Source organism: Phodopus roborovskii, unplaced genomic scaffold, assembly GCF_943737965.1.
Source record: "Phodopus roborovskii unplaced genomic scaffold, PHOROB, whole genome shotgun sequence".
Classification (NCBI taxonomy): domain Eukaryota; kingdom Metazoa; phylum Chordata; class Mammalia; order Rodentia; family Cricetidae; genus Phodopus; species Phodopus roborovskii.
The window spans coordinates 17,946,082-17,961,841 of NW_026126567.1; the positions used below are offsets into that span (position 1 = coordinate 17,946,082).

The 15,760-nt window shown below is 42.1% G+C and overlaps 2 protein-coding genes across 3 annotated transcripts in view; one reads left to right on the forward strand and one right to left on the reverse strand.

Annotated features, from left to right (window-relative positions):
- Spag1 (sperm associated antigen 1) overlaps positions 1-1,255 on the forward strand; it is a 44,020-nt gene extending 42,765 nt beyond the window's left edge. The window contains exons 17-18 of the mRNA XM_051202758.1: positions 641-1,009; positions 1,087-1,255. Of these exons, the coding sequence (XP_051058715.1) occupies positions 641-1,009; positions 1,087-1,218 (501 nt within the window). The 3' untranslated portion in view covers positions 1,219-1,255. The remainder of the gene's footprint in view (positions 1-640; positions 1,010-1,086) is intronic.
- Positions 1,256-7,336: 6,081 nt separating this feature from the next.
- Rnf19a (ring finger protein 19A, RBR E3 ubiquitin protein ligase) overlaps positions 7,337-15,760 on the reverse strand; it is a 37,469-nt gene continuing 29,045 nt past the window's right edge. For both annotated transcript variants that reach the window (XM_051202738.1, XM_051202740.1), the window contains exons 6-10: positions 13,973-14,087; positions 13,353-13,514; positions 11,706-11,919; positions 10,485-10,628; positions 7,337-9,503 (exon numbers count right to left, since the gene is read on the reverse strand). In XM_051202738.1, coding sequence (XP_051058695.1) covers positions 8,810-9,503; positions 10,485-10,628; positions 11,706-11,919; positions 13,353-13,514; positions 13,973-14,087 — 1,329 coding nt within the window. In that variant the 3' untranslated portion in view covers positions 7,337-8,809. The remainder of the gene's footprint in view (positions 9,504-10,484; positions 10,629-11,705; positions 11,920-13,352; positions 13,515-13,972; positions 14,088-15,760) is intronic.

Consider the following 15,760-nt stretch of genomic DNA (forward strand, 5'->3'; position numbering starts at 1 on the left):
TGTGCATGGTCATTCCTGGCCCCTCATCGCTTTAACTCTTCAATACTATGGGCTTTCCCATGACAGCCAGGGCATCACATCTATCTCTGTGACTCGTACAAAGCCACGTTACTTTACCATTAATGAATGTCAGGATATACATTCCTGTGCACCCACAAATGCTGATCTCCTACTTATGATCTGACACTTCCAATAAGAGGCAGCAGGTGAGGACCTGTGACTGTTTTCCCCTTTGAGCAAGAAAAATGTTTTAAGAGAAATGACAAACATAGGCTCACTTTATTAAACATAAGAAAATGAAAATGAATATAAAATTGATCATAAAAATAGAAACACTGATACAGGATTTCAGTTTCGCTTTAGTGTAGGATAGCTTTTTTAAATGTCTAAGAATATTTTTATGCCCTAACTTCTCAAATTATGTATTTTGTAATACATTAAATTTTTTATTTTTAGCCACATGCTGGTGGCACACACCTTTAATCCCAGCACTCCGGGAGCTATATCTCTTGAGTTCGAGGCCAGCCAGGGTTACACAGGGAACTTGAACTGAAATACTGTGTGCAGCTCTCAGGTCACATTACTGTGTGTAACTTGTGATGTGTGTGACGTGGTATATTCCTACTGTGAATTTTCTAAGGTGAATGAAAGCAGTGATGAGGAGCCCGAGAGACCTGCAGAGGCCTCTGTTGCCTCCCCGTCTGCCAAGGAGGGAGCTGGTGGTGGAGGGTCTGCAGAACACTCTGAAAAGCTTGAGGTCTCCAAGCCTAGCAACGCCTATGAGTTCGGACAGGTTCTCAACACTATCTGCACCAAGAAAGACGCAGAGGCCTGTGCACATCTGTTAGCCATAACCACACCCAAAGATTTGCCAGTGTTGCTAAGTAACAAATTGGAAGGGGACATGTTCCTCCTCTTCATTCAGTCCCTGAAGAGTCACCTCGTGGCCAAGGACCCCTCACTGGTGTACGAACATCTCTTGTACCTGAGCAAAACACAGAGGTTTAAGGTAGGCAGCCACACACTTGGCCTGGGAGGAGCCTGCACTTTGGGATCTCTGTGCTCACCAGTCTGTCCCTTTTCCAGATGACCCTGACACTAATTAACGAAGGCCAAAAGGAGCAGATGGCACAGCTGCTGGACAGCCTATCACCCGCGCCAGCCGATTGTTTTACTGTGGAGGATGTGCAGGCCCTAAGAAGGCAGTACGAGCTTTAACATGGATGCCAAGTTCCCGACACTCCTAGACAGCATTGCCAGAGTTACATGGGTAAAGCTACACCCAGTAGGACCTCTGCTTGGACTGTTGGACGTTGTACTTATTTTTATATCCAGAAATATATATGTATATATTCTACAAACTGGTTTTTGTTGTAAATATTCTGTCCTAGAGCCAACACCTTTATATTAAATAGTTATATTCGGAACTTGGCAAAATAGCATTATAATTTCTAGTTGTTTTAAAGTTAACTGTGGTGATTCTATCACCGATCTCCCTCAGATATGCACGCGCGTGCGCACGCGCACACAATCCACTTTAGAGGAGTGGCTTATTGTCAGCTGAGATGAAGTACAATACTTATTTCTATAAGATCATTACTAGTTTATTAATTTAGAGCCATGAGGAACTTGTTTTCTCTAATTTTTTCTAATATGAAAACAAACATTGCCTAATAAAATAAACCTGCCAAACATTCCAATCCTTTCTTACCGGGTGACTTTCCTTATACCTGGTTTGTAAGCAGTAACTTCAGCCTGCATTGGTAATATAGTCAGCCTGCCCCTTATTTCCCAAACATTCAAATGTCCCCACCCATTTTTTTGTCTTATACTTCATTGAGTATATGTATTTTTCCTTGACTGTAAAACAAAGTGAAAAGGTCACTGGATGCTCCCTTTCTGGGTTAAAGGTATTTCCTGTGCCATGAGCTTCTAGGCCTTTGAAAAGAAGGTGTGTTTGTTAATATGTGCGTGCCTGAGAGTCTGCATGTGTACCTACATCATCCATTCAGGACAGAGGCCAGCAGAGACCATTGGATCCTCTGGAATTGGAGTCAGAGATGACGTGAGCCTCTTGGTGAGTAAGTCCTTGGCAAAAGCAGCCGTCACCAGCTTCAACTCTGGTCTCAAGTGCTGCGCTTTCATTTACTTCTGTATTGCACAGGTACCTTTCAAAATCTGCTGTCTTTTTCTCAGACGGTGCTGTTTTTCTTGAAAACCTATTGCCATTAGTTCTAGTCCTTATGCAAATATGTATGTAACAGTAGATGATGGATCGTTGTATATACATACATGATGGCAGTCTCTTAAGATTGTATCATCTACTGATGTCAGAGATAACTTAGCTTGTTGAAGTACACGCCATGCTCATCACATATACACTTATCACAATTGCTTTCACCCACCTCTGTGAATGCTCTGCACATGCTTTTACATAGGGACACACTCACTCTCCAGACACGTGCTGGCGCTGGAGCTCTGGCCCTACCTCCTGGGACACAGTCCTGTGACAGCCCTCAGGTACAGCTGTTGATTCAGACGGCTCATTTCCAAAGTCACAGCAGAGAAGCTCCTGTCATAGAGAAGAAACTCTAACCCATTTGTGGAGTGCCTGCATAGTCATGTGGGAACCGGAACATTTCAAGAGCAGATAGCTGGAACTAACAGCTAGCCCACTGGCTGAGAGGCTACATCTGTAGTAAATAATTGATACAGAGGAGAACTATACTATGAGCCTCAGAATAAAGCACCAGTGCTGACAATCCTAAATGAACTGACAACCCGAAAAACCAACCAAAAACAATGACACCAAATATAAGCAATAAAAGTACCAATGGGGTCTTCAAGCGACCCGGGGATAATGGTGGAAATGCTAAGTCCATGAGAAATACCTGAGAAGGGGCTGGAGAGATGGCTCAGAGGTTAAAAGCCATAAGCTGCTTGCTCTGAGTTCAATTCCCAGCAACCACATGGTGGTTCACAGCCATTCGTAATGGGATCTGGTATGTATAAACATTCTGCCTCCATGTATAATAAAATCCTTAAAAAAAAATCTGAGAAGGATTAAATTGCTTTGATGCATAATTTCAGTGTCACAATAAAAACAACCCCTCACTGCCACCACACATGTAAGACTGGCAGGAAAGGAGCCAGGCACAACCCTGGCTGGCAAAGCAGCTTGACCACCGATCTTCCCTTAGGGTTTTAATAGTTTTAAGTACTCACTATTACTTTGTCTCGTTTAGGTCAGTACTTTAGGTCTATATAGTAGGAATGACTACTTCTTACAACTGAGTGATGTGTGTTGGGAGCTGGTAGAGTTTCAGTCCGGTCCACCCTGTGCTACACAAGGATTTACTAGAATGCCACAACAAAAAAAAAGTACTGGCAAGTGTGGAACTGGGCTCACACAGTGCTGCTGTTTAAACACTCAAGCCCAAGAAAACAAAATATATGCTCACATAAAAGCTCACAAAAATTCATAGGAACATTATCATTATAGTAAACAAGCAGGCATCGCTGAAGTGTCTGTCATCCACTGAGGTTGTGACCGGACGTTAGGGCCACACCAGAGGTTGCTATGCAACCATAAGAGGCATGGTGGAACCGTGCTGCCGGCGAGGTGTGGAATCAAAGCTGCACGAGGCAGGCAAACCTTGGCGAAATGTTCACAGGGCCAAATCCAGAAACTGAAGGCCAGTCTGTGGTTGTCAGGGACTAGGAAAAGGTAAGGGAGACTGATACTGGGTGATGAAAATGTCCTGGAATTAGTGATAATGGTTGTACAAACCCTTTGAATGGAGTAAAACCATTATATATATATGAGAGCTAGAGAGAGGCAGGCCTAGGTAGCTGAAAATGAGGTAAACCCAAGGATTCTCTAACCAATTCTAAAAGGCCAACAGTCTGCTCTTCCATTCCTATTTTACACTGTATTGGAGGTTGAACTCAGTCCAACAGGCCAAACGAGTTTACAAAAGACATCCAGACTAGAAAGGAGGAAGTAAAGCTTAAAGTATCTATAAAAAGTTATAGATATGACTATGTTGTATGGGTGATAAACCAATATATGAAAATCAACAATATGTTTGGAACAATAAAAAAAAAAAACAAAACACCCCCAAACCCTAGACTCATAGGGAAGGGCATGGTGACATATATACCTTTAGTCCCAGCACTAGAGGGAGAGGCAGGTGGATCTCTAAGTTGGAGGCTAGCCTGGTCTACAGAGCAAACTCCAGGTCAACCAAAGCTACATAGTGAGACCCTATCTCTAAAAACACCAATACATACATAAAAATACAACTAAAACTAAGACTGTAAGTACAATTTAAGGCACAGGAAGACTTTGCTCATGGCTAGAAGGTCTGAAGGTCACAGCCAAAACACACTGACAAGACATCTATATATGCCACACCCACAAAACTCAATAGCAAGGCATCACTAACAGCCTATATAGGTTTTTTTTTTTTAAAATAAAAATATTCACAATTTATATGTGGATTTTCCATTAGAATGAAATGAATGCGATTCCTCAAACAAAATTATTCAAGATTCAGGTATTTTTCTCCACCATGAGTTACAAGCAGGAAATGCCGTTTTCACTTTTTACAGGACATTACAGAGAGCTGCAGACTCCATGCAGGACTACCCCCCCCCCACACACACACTCCCCGTCAGAGCCCACAGAACTTGACAGTCCTCCTAAACTGTTTATGGAAATGTAAGAGGCCAACAATAGTCAAACCATTTCAAGAAAATTCCAATTCTAAGACTTACCTCTCAGTGTCCCACTAACTGATGAGTTTTTGTCCACAGGTTCCTTCTTAACTCTGAAGGACATGTATGCAGTTTTATTTACCTATTAACCAATGGCTATGAACAGAACAGAACTCGATGTGTGTCACTCAATATCAAGCACTATGTGAATACTAGCTCTTGGCAATGAGAGATATGTAAGACAAGGGCAATAAAAGCCATATAAATAAATGTATTCTTGGAATAGGTAAGGAATCAAAGGCAGAATAATTCACAGAGCAAGATTTCTTGTTTTGATCCTGTTGTATAGGGAAGTAGGGGGCAGCTTTTAATATAAACTTTACTTAATGTTTAACCTTTAGTGATCCAAGTCTCTACCTAGATAATATATACTGTCAAGTTTTAGATATGTATAAATTATCCCAATTTCCAGCACAAATTAGACTGGTAAACTATGAGCTGGGGTGGTGGTGCATGACTTTAATCCCAGCACTCAGGAGGCAGAGGCAGGTGAATCTTTGAGTTCAAGGCCAGCCTGGTCTACATAGCTAGTTCCAGGGCAGCCTGGGCTACACAGAAAAACCCTGTCTCAAACAAACAAAAAGACTGATAAATTATGCAAATTTAACAAAACAGATTTTGTGCCCTGAAGCTGAAAAATTGGTATATTCAAAGATCCCACCTAATACAACAGTCTATATGACCAACTATAAGGCATGTGATCTTTGCCTTAGTCCTCAAAAGGTTCGGTTTTAAAATAAATCTGCAGGGGCTGGAGCAATGCTAAGTGGCTCAGAGCACTGGCTGCTCTTCTCAGAGGGCCTGGTTTAAACCACAGCACCCACAAGATGGTTCACAGTGTCCATTCCACCGGGCAAGAGTAAGATCACTACCATAATTTTCAGCCAAATATGAAGTGAGCTTGGTTTTTATTGGGGTGCACACAAGAGCTAAGTCAGGTTAAAGAGAGCAGCCCCAAGTCCATTTCTTGGCCCCTTTTGAGGAATAAAATCACCAGTACTCAAAAAGCAACTTTGCAGAAGACAAACATTGGAGCAATAAGGAAATACAGAAAACCCAAACCAACCAACCAAACAAAAGACCAAAAAATGAAAACCAACCTACCTGTAACTCCAGTCCCAGGGGATGTGACACCCTCTTCTGGCCTCTGGCAGCACTGTATGAACAGGGTGCACAAACACACCTGTAGGCAAAACACTCCACTGCACGAAATAATAAAAGAGTGAAAATATCTCAGGGAATTAGGGCTGGTTTCCACTCGAACCCTAGAGGAATCTGATTTAAGTTTACTGTCCTACATGAATTAATCCAATCTGGACCTAGAGACAAGGGCACTTGTGAAGCTTATCCCCTGCAAGGTCTGGGTCAATGTCAATCTGAGACCCCAGAAGCCTCCCAGGACAGGCTTCCTGGTGTGCCGTGAGGACTACCTACATCAGGGTGACTAGTGAGAAGGCCCACCTTCACTATGGGTCTTCGTGGGCTGGGGGCCAGGAATGAGTAAAAAAGGAGAAAGCAGGGTGAAACCAAACTGGAAAAAACATACCTCGAGGGTTAAGGGTTCTGTCTACGATGAAAACAGTTAAGAATAAGTCTCTGGGTTGAAGAGATGGCTCAGCAGTTCTCAGCACCCACATGGCAGCTCACTGCTGTTAACTACAGTTCCAGGGGATCTGGCACCCTCACAAAGACATGAATGCAGACAAAACATGCATGAAATTTAAAAAGAAAAAGACTTAAGCGCCTGTTTGTACTATGTTTGACCCATCACATGTAGGTGGGAAGTACGTGGGGAGGAAGTATGTCAGGATGTGCACTTGCCCATGACTGGATGAAGGCAGGAAACACATCAGGGTACAAGCGAGCACCTGACTGGACCAGATGGGAAATACATTACCTTGTGGAATTGCCTCTATAAGCCTCGGCAAGATGTCACCATTTCCTGGGAACCCTGGAATAGACCTGACAAGTTACTTAATTAAAGCTTGCTTCAAAATTGGCTTTAAATTGTGGAAGTGGTCTTATTCTTGCCAGATGGGGTTTACACAAGCTGAGCTGTGGCTCTCACCACAAAGCTCTCCTGTGAGGAAAACAGATCAGCTACCTCAAGCTCTTGTTACGTTTTGGAACTGCCTTAAGGGCAGTTTGTCCCAGCAATAAGTCAAGCAAGTAGTACTGGGAGGCTCCGCCAGAGGAGGCACTGACATCTCATGACACCATTTTTGCTGCAGTCCTTAAAAGATAGCTGGCTTTCCCATCCCTTTTGCCTTCTAACATATTCACAAAGTCCATTCCTATATCGGCATTACAGTCTACTTCCTTGGGATTCTGGTGTATACTTAAGACCAACCGAGACCAAACAGCTCCTGGATTCTTGGACTTTCTGTTGGCAGACAGCCGTTGTTGGACTAGATGAACCACAGCCTGTAAGCCACGATAAATCTCCTTTCTATATACATACAAATTCATTCTATCAGTTCTGTCCCTCTAGAGAACTCCCACTAATACAGCAAAATGAGTATTGTATTCTTGTAAATTTTTCTGTGCACACACCAAATTCATTAGTATTTACATTTATTTCATATATGCTGTTTACACACTCATTACTGAACAAAACTGGAATGCAAACAAATATACAAATATCATAATAAGCATTACCAAATAAAATTAACTGGCACTAGTGTTATATAAGCAAAATTAATGGACGCAGTGAGGAAAATGACGGTAAGAGGCTGCAGCCCGGGACATTTTCTTTTTTTATCAAAAGAAAATGCTCAGTAGCACCATAATGGTAACACTTGAAAGAAAAACCTAAGTGGGTATCTGACTGCCATGAGGTTAGTCTGCCAGGACAGTTACGTGGAAAGTTAATAGCATAGGCAGTATTTTGGCCAACTTCTGCTTCTGTCAGCTGAATAGCCTCCATAAACAAAAGCAAAAGGAAACAAAGTCAGAGACCTTTTGTATAAACTTGGTGCAAGCTCTGAATTGCTTTGATTTTTCATGGTTTGAAAAGATACACACGTTAAAAATTGAGGTTATGTAACATTAAATTTACTAAAGCCTGAGTGTGTCTTTGGTAGGCGAATACTTTTTCAGCATAGTTAATAATCACATTCATGTTTATCTATTTTCTGTATTTTTCTATATATAATCCAAGGTGACTAGAGAAGACATTATGGGAAATGATACAGCAAAATCCTCAAATAACTAGGTTCGTATAACCCAGTCTCTCCCAAAGGCACCAAGAATCAAAGGGCACTAACTTTCCCTAGTGAAAGGTGACTTTTTGTGATACTTGTGTCCTAATGGAATTGTATTTTGTAGTTTTATGTCTTGTTTGTTGCTGTCAGTATACTTAAGTTACCTACTTTTACCTTTTTCTTCTAAAATGGCATCAACAATACACGAGACATGTTAACAGTACCAAGTATTTCTAGCTCAAAGTTGTGCAAAGACTGCCACAATCTTGCTCAAGTGTCTAAGTATCCAAATGGTTACCCATGGGCTGCATTAAGCTTTATGTCCACATTGCATGTGAAGAAAAATGAAATTTAAGCTCAGTTATGAAGAGAAATGTTACAAAGAAGATCATACACTGAGAAACCTGCCAAATTCTTCTAAACACAATTCCTTAGTGGTTTCAATAAAATGTCACTAACCACTTATCCCCCAGTCTCGATTTTCCTTCAGAATGCAGTAGAAGAGCGTTTAGTATCATATGATTATAAATTAAGCCAAATTTCTATCTAAATACACAGGTATGTGCATCAAGTAATGTTTTGTGACAAGAACACAAAACATGCTTTTTTTCTTAAGTTATTATTCTCATGATGATGCACTTTTAAAGCCTCCATTTCATACATTTGGTGATTAACATCCACACGAAACAACGCTCAGCTAAACATACAGAATGTATTTGCATTATGATTATGAAACCTGGCTTTTGCTGGTAACTTAACAGTCGTACATGGCTCAACCAGCTCCAAACATGGGCGTTGAGTGGTTATTACTCTGCAGCATCATGGGCCTAAATTTCAGTCTGAATAGCAACTTTCATGTCCACGGTCGGATGTGGGTGGTTGTTATTCGCTTCTTTTAGTGTGTCACCAAAGCACAGATCCCCACTCAGCTTCAGCCCACTTCTGCTGGTGCCATGCTCCTCTGCAGCAGGATTGGGCTGCGCAACTTCAGAACCGGAAGTGGGTTTGGAAAGCAGAGAACTGCTACACTGATGTGGTGAATTCTCCAGACGGTCATTTTCTACCTCAGGGAGGGTGTTCACAGTGGCAAAGCGGGCGTGACAATCACTGGAACCATGACTGCACGACGTTCTCATGCTTTCTAAGTCTGAGCAGCTAAACTCAGAAAAGTGACTAGAGTGGGAATCGGCTACAGAGGGCACACTGTCACTGAGGGACGGCGCCTCAAACTCACTTGAGTTCGTGCTTTGCTGCTCCAACAGCTGGGCATCCATGTCCTCTCTGGTCTCGTTTATCTTCATGGTGCCCTTTTTCCTCAGTTTACCACTTTTTGATTTTTTTCCTGCTGCTGCTTCTTTGGACCACTTGGCAGCAGATCTGCCTTCAGGCAATGCACTGGATGAGCCACCGCTGTGGCTTCGGGCGGCGCTGCCGTCCTCCACACTGCTGCTCCCACTGTTGTGCCGGAACTTGAATGGCTTTGACTCAATGTCCACTTGCACTTCCATACTGTTTCCTTCTCTGAAATGAGAGAGAGAGATAAGACGATTTCTCGCCTCACCTTTATCTCTGTTCACGACATCAAAGGGATAGGGCTTTTCTGTGAAAACACCAAAGCCTATGTAGAGAAGCTTGTTGGTTGGTTCAGTGCAGGTTACATTCTACCAACACAAAACTACATATAGGAGGACTGACTGTCTCTAGCCAGGCACCCGCGGTGCATGCCTTTAATTCTGGCACCTGGGAGGCAGAGGCAGGGGGATGTGTGTGAATGAGAGGCCACGCACGGTCTACAGGCCTAGTTCCAGGACAGCCAGGACTGTCTTTGTGCCCTTTCTGTTGTTGTTTTACTTTTATATGTAGCCCTGGCTGACTAGAACTCACTATGTAGACAAGGCTGGCCTTGAACTCAGAGATCTGCTTGTCTCTGCCTCCTGAGCACTGGAATTAAAGGCATGCACCACCATGAACAGCCCAAGAACACTGTCTTAATGTTTCAATTAAAATAAAAAGATTTATTATATTTTGTGTATTTATTTGTACCTGAGTGTATGTATGAGCAGTGCCATCAGAGGCCAGAAGAGGGCATCAGGATCCCCCAGAACTGGAGCTACAGGTAGATGTGCGCCACCTACAGTGGGCACAGAACTGGACCCAGGTCTTCCAGATAAGGAACAAGTACTCAACTACTGAGCCTTCTTTACAGCTTCTTAATGCTTCAAGCTTTAAAAAGGAGCAGGGACATTTACTGCTTTTCTGTTCTGGGCACGGCCATCACATAACCTAACTTCACAACATTGTTCATTATTTACCAACCTGACCCTATACTAATTACAAGTTAGCCCCCGGCTCTTAGCAACCATAGATGGATTTCCTACCTAGATGGGTTTGCTCCTTTGAGCATTTCACTGTTCTCCTGGAACTGTGCCTAGTGGGTGGTGGGATAATTCCTTTTAAATGAATTTAAAAGCACTTCTATTCTTACAGGAAGTTCTTCCTTACCTGTCCAGAGGGATGTAGGAATTCAGAATGGATCCCGCCATTGCTTTGGTGCTGGCATTATCACTAACTGTTCCCAAGCTCACGGTGCCGGATTCTCCACTTAGACTGTACCGTTCTTTCTGTACATCTGCTTGTACCTCCAACCTTAAAGAGGGGGGCATCACACACACCCAATCATTTCTAGTTCAGCAATCATAGTACATATCTTTAATTCAGTTAAAAACCTCAGTGATGAAAATTTATTTTAGACACCAGGTTTTCAGTTCTCACTTATCTTATTATCCAGATTATACTGTGGGGTACTGAATAACATCCAAGAGAAATCAAAAGAACACTACCCAAAGGAAAAACAAACGAATCAGATCTGAATGATCTCCATTATACTTTCCCTAGCATGCAGTCTTGTCATGCTTCAATAAAAAATACAAAGTCAGAATTATTAACCAATAAACATAACAGATCAATTAGTAAGTATAAACCCCTCTATTAACTGGGTGCAGTGGTAAATGTCTTTAATCTCAGCCCTCAGGAGACACAGGCAGGCTGGTCACTATGAGTCTGAGGCTAGCCTGGCCTATATGGTGAGTTCCAGGCTAGTTGTGCCTGGCTTCTGCTACTGGTATTGTATCTAATTATAAAATAGTTCCAGGAATGAAGTAAGAATGATTACTCATTTTCCTGCCTTAAACTCCTACAAGATTTCAGAAAGGATATTAGATCATACAAACTACAAATCACACTTATCTCAAATAATAATGAAAAAAAAAAATCCTAAAAAGGCTTTTACTAAACAACTTCAGTCCACATCTGATTTTGTAATAGGAGGTAACAATATATACCACCACAATGTAGTTTCTGTCCAACTACCTAAAATGTCTTTTTATTCATCTACCTTCCTCCACGTAAAAAAGCTAACACACAGAATAGTGAAAAAGAAAAATAAACCACGATAAGATAAATGTTAATTTCTCCTCATCTCCATGGATATCAGTAAACAGAAGCAAGGTCTAGGCTAAGCATGGCCTTTATGTCAGTGTACACAAGCACAGATCCAGTATCATTTATCAGATTAACTTCATCAAGTGCAGTGTTATTCATTCTAACACAAATACCAAATGTGGCACTTTTTCACCTTAGGGTAATTATCATGCTTTGTATTCAGATTTTTCATCTAATTAATGTCTTGTATTTAACAAACCAAACCAAACAGCTATTTATTACCTGTTGAAACAATTTACCATGGTGCTTCCCGACAGACTTCCCGTTATGCTAGCTCCAGCTAGTGCCATGGTGCTAGCTGTTTCACTCAAGTTGTCTCTAATGGTGCCTATTCGATCCATGTGGCTTCCGCTTGCACTCAAGCTGCCAGTCAGACCACCAACGCTCCCCTCTCCTATGCTTGGGTTGTGCCTGGCTTCCGCAACTGATGTTGTATCTAAATGTAAAATAATTCCAGAAATGAAGTGAGAATGATTAGTCATGTTCCTGCCTAAACTCCTACATGATTTCAGAAAGGCTGTCAGACCACACTCATGATTAGGAAAAAAGAGGGCCATTTCATTTCAGGGTGTACCGCTCAATCTGGGACTGGCCCTAGATTTAAGATGGTCATTATTTGTTGTTGTTAAGCCCAGCAGATTTAGGGATTTTAAACGACTAAATGATCTGGAAGGCCTCCCTCGCCAGCACTAGGTTCCAGTGAGAGATTCTATTATCTAGATCAATAAGAATGGGACAAAAGTTGATTCTAGATGTAGTTCACAGTTCTAATTGTCTATAAACTACTACAAGATGTGATAGGATTCAATTCTAATTTTACAGTACTATTCACATGCTCCACATTGAGAAATGCACTTACTTATGCCAGTATTTGAGTTCCTATTACATATCCAATCATGTGACAAAAGCTATGGAAAACACAGCAGAGGGGAAAGAGAGGGGGGTGACGACAGTGTGCATGTCACCCCTGGACACTGCTTTAGAACATGGCCAAGGAAGGCCTCCCATAAGTCCACTGTAAGAGACTCAAAGGCAGTGAACATGGGAGTCATTAAATTATTCCAAAGAAGAGTATTCCAGGTAGAGGTAACCACAAGTTTAAAAATCCAACAAGAGGAGTATTAACTGTCACCTTCAAGGAGAGGTGGTATGGGACAGTCAGGGCAGAGCATGAGAGCACTGAACACCTCACTCCCCACGGAGACAATCAAGAGATCTCAGAGAAGGTGCACAGAGGGTACCAAAGGGCTTCACTCTTAGACACTGACCTGAGAAAACACATGTGACAAAATCCACTGGGTACAGGACAAGTGCTATTTAAGCAAGCTGATTGCTGGCCCACTGACATGTCTACTGGCAGTGTGTGAAGTCTTTGAGCTTTCTGCCCACTACAGTTCTATTTGTATGCCTTTGAATGATATGAACGATGTTTTCGATTTCTTGACCATTTGTAATTCTTTTAACTGCATTGCTCTTCATATCCTTTTCATACTGCTTCATGTATTAAGTAAAATCCCATATGAAAAGGTTCTAATTCCCAATGTACCCTCAGTAAGAGGTGAGTACCCAGAGCCACTCCCTTGCTCTCACGCATGCCTCTGCCCTGCATGGCTCCTTTCACAGCTATGCTTCTGGATGACAACGACAAGGCTGTCAGACATTTACCCAGCACATCTGAGGTAGAGCGAGCCTTGTCTACACACCAAAGTTCAGGCCAGACAAGGCTACACAGTGAGACCCTGGCTCAGAGCGGAAAGACAGAAGAGGAGGGAGGAAGAGGTGTGAGCCAGGATGAACACAACAAGGCCTAGTAAAAGGCAGGCAGTGGAAATTCACACACACGTTTCTTCCTCTGTTTAAAGGACTTACCTATAGCTGTGTTAGTTCCACCAACATTTATGTCATTTTCATCATCAAATTCAATTCTGACTCCTTTCCCATTGCCCGCTGAAACTCCACAACCCCCACTTCGGCAGAGGGATATTGGAACAACACCATAAACATAAGCTAACATAATGGGAACACCAATGCCTAAAAGGGAATTAAATCACATATTAGAAACCAAAAACTAAATCTCAGGAACATGAGGTGTAGGTCTTCTTAGGAGAAGGATTTGGCTGGGACACAAGCAAATGCAACATTCCCAGGTGGCCCTCAGGTAACACAGAGGGAAAGACAGACTGAACTGCACTCAACTAGAGGGAGGGGCTATCCACCAGCCATCCTAACAACAGGTTCTTGGGGATTGAACCTAGGGCCTTAATTGTATGTCTGAGGCAAGCACCGTACCTCTGAGCTACAGTCCCAGCCTAAAACCAGGTTCTTGAGTTGACAGCACTTTTAATGAAGTTACTTGAGAAACCTCTTGTAGGTTTTACTTAAACAACTCTTCATTTTAAAAGTAATCCTCTTAGCAACATTAGTAACTAAAAACCCCTCTTCTGTCCACTTCCTGAGATCTGAGGTAATGTTTTAAAGCATGCTCTTACCTACAGTCACTGCAGCTACCACTGGAGAGACAATTACAGAGAGTGTCACTCCGCCTGCTATGGCCAGATTCCGCTTGTGTTTTGAAACATCTTTGCCTTCATAGCGATTATGAATCTTAAATTTAAAAGGGAATAGAAGTTTAGAGAAGAAAAACATTACACATTTGGTTTAGATAAGACAGTCCTACATGTGCAAGAGAACCAAAGGATTTCACACACAATTTCAGCTCAACACCTTAATTCAAACTCACCAGTGTCACAAACTGCTCCTTATTACAGACCTGCTTCTAGGAGGTGACGGGGGCTCAGGAGATTTAGTCTGTGTCACAAGTTCAACATTACCCTTGTGTACATTGCTAATTCAAAGATGGCCCATGCCATGAGACTCCATCTCAGAAAAAAATACGAGAGTTCCACAGATTTCTTTCCAAATAAGATTCCCTAAACTAGCCCCAGCTTTTATCTCTAAAAAGGCACTGTATAAAACAAGTATCACTTAAGTACAACTTTTCTCCATACACCTTTTCATGAGAGAAAACTATTAACAGATGACTCAAAATCAGTTTAAAAAGATAAAGACAAAGTGGATACCAGAGAATAGGCGTTAAATCTACTTAGCATCATTGTACAATCCACATTAATAAAATCATTGCTATAAAAGTAGCTTATGAATTATTAAATAAAACTGGGAAATAGTTTAGTAGCTTTGTTCTTGGGCACTGCAAGAGTCAAACTGAGGAAGGGCATTTTCCCATGTGTCCAAAGACATCCAGTGAGCAGCTTCCAAACCATACAGCTAGTCTAGTCTCTAAGATTTCTATGCTCTTTTTCCTGTAACTCCTTTTCAGCCCATTCCTGGGCACAGTCCTGCAGCAGAACAAAGCCAAGTTTACACATACATAGGGTAGGTCTGTAAGGACAGGCTGTCAAGGGAACCAGGCGAATCAATCCTCCATCAACCTTTGCTCCCACCCCAATCCCTTCTCTCTCTGAGACAGGACCATATGTATGTATGTATGTATGTATGTATGTATGTATGTATGTACACACACACACACACAGATGGGGGGGAAGGAGGCAGGAGAGAGTGCAGGCTGCCCCCCTCCCCAGTACTGAGATTATAGATGTACACACACAAGCCTATAAACTCTGTCATCTTTACCCACCAGTATGGAATAACAGTGACCACATCATCCTATTACTTTTGGTTCAACCTAACCGTTTCTGTTTGATGCTTTCCTTCCAGCTTCTTTCATTTTTCAAACTTTATTATGTGTGCATGGGTGTTTTACCTGAATGTATATCTGCTCCATGTGTGTGTGCTGAGGCCTAGGAGGCCAGAAGAAAGCATCAGATCCTGTGGGACTAGAGTTACAGATGGTCTCTCCCTTAGACCTCCAAACCTCAGTTCCTTAAGAACTGGTTTCAAGTAGCTCAGGCTTAACTCAACTCACCCAGTAGCCAAGGACGACCTTCTGGTCCTTGTGCCTCTCCCTCACAACTGCTGGGTTATAGGCATGCCTAGCTTGTTATTCTTGCAACATTTCCTACTTTTTATTGCAACTAAAAGCTCAGTTTTCAGGCATTTTCTTGACTTACTAGTTTTTCTGAGCTGATGCAGATCCCAAATATCACAGAAAATTAAAGAAAACTAATCCATCAATTTGCTCTTTAGGTGCCTGTGCAAACAACAACAAACACAGACTGGCTGGCTTATGATCTGCTGCCAGCCTGCTTTAGCTTCCAGAGTACTGGGTGGCAGGCTGACTATTACTCTAAATTCATTGT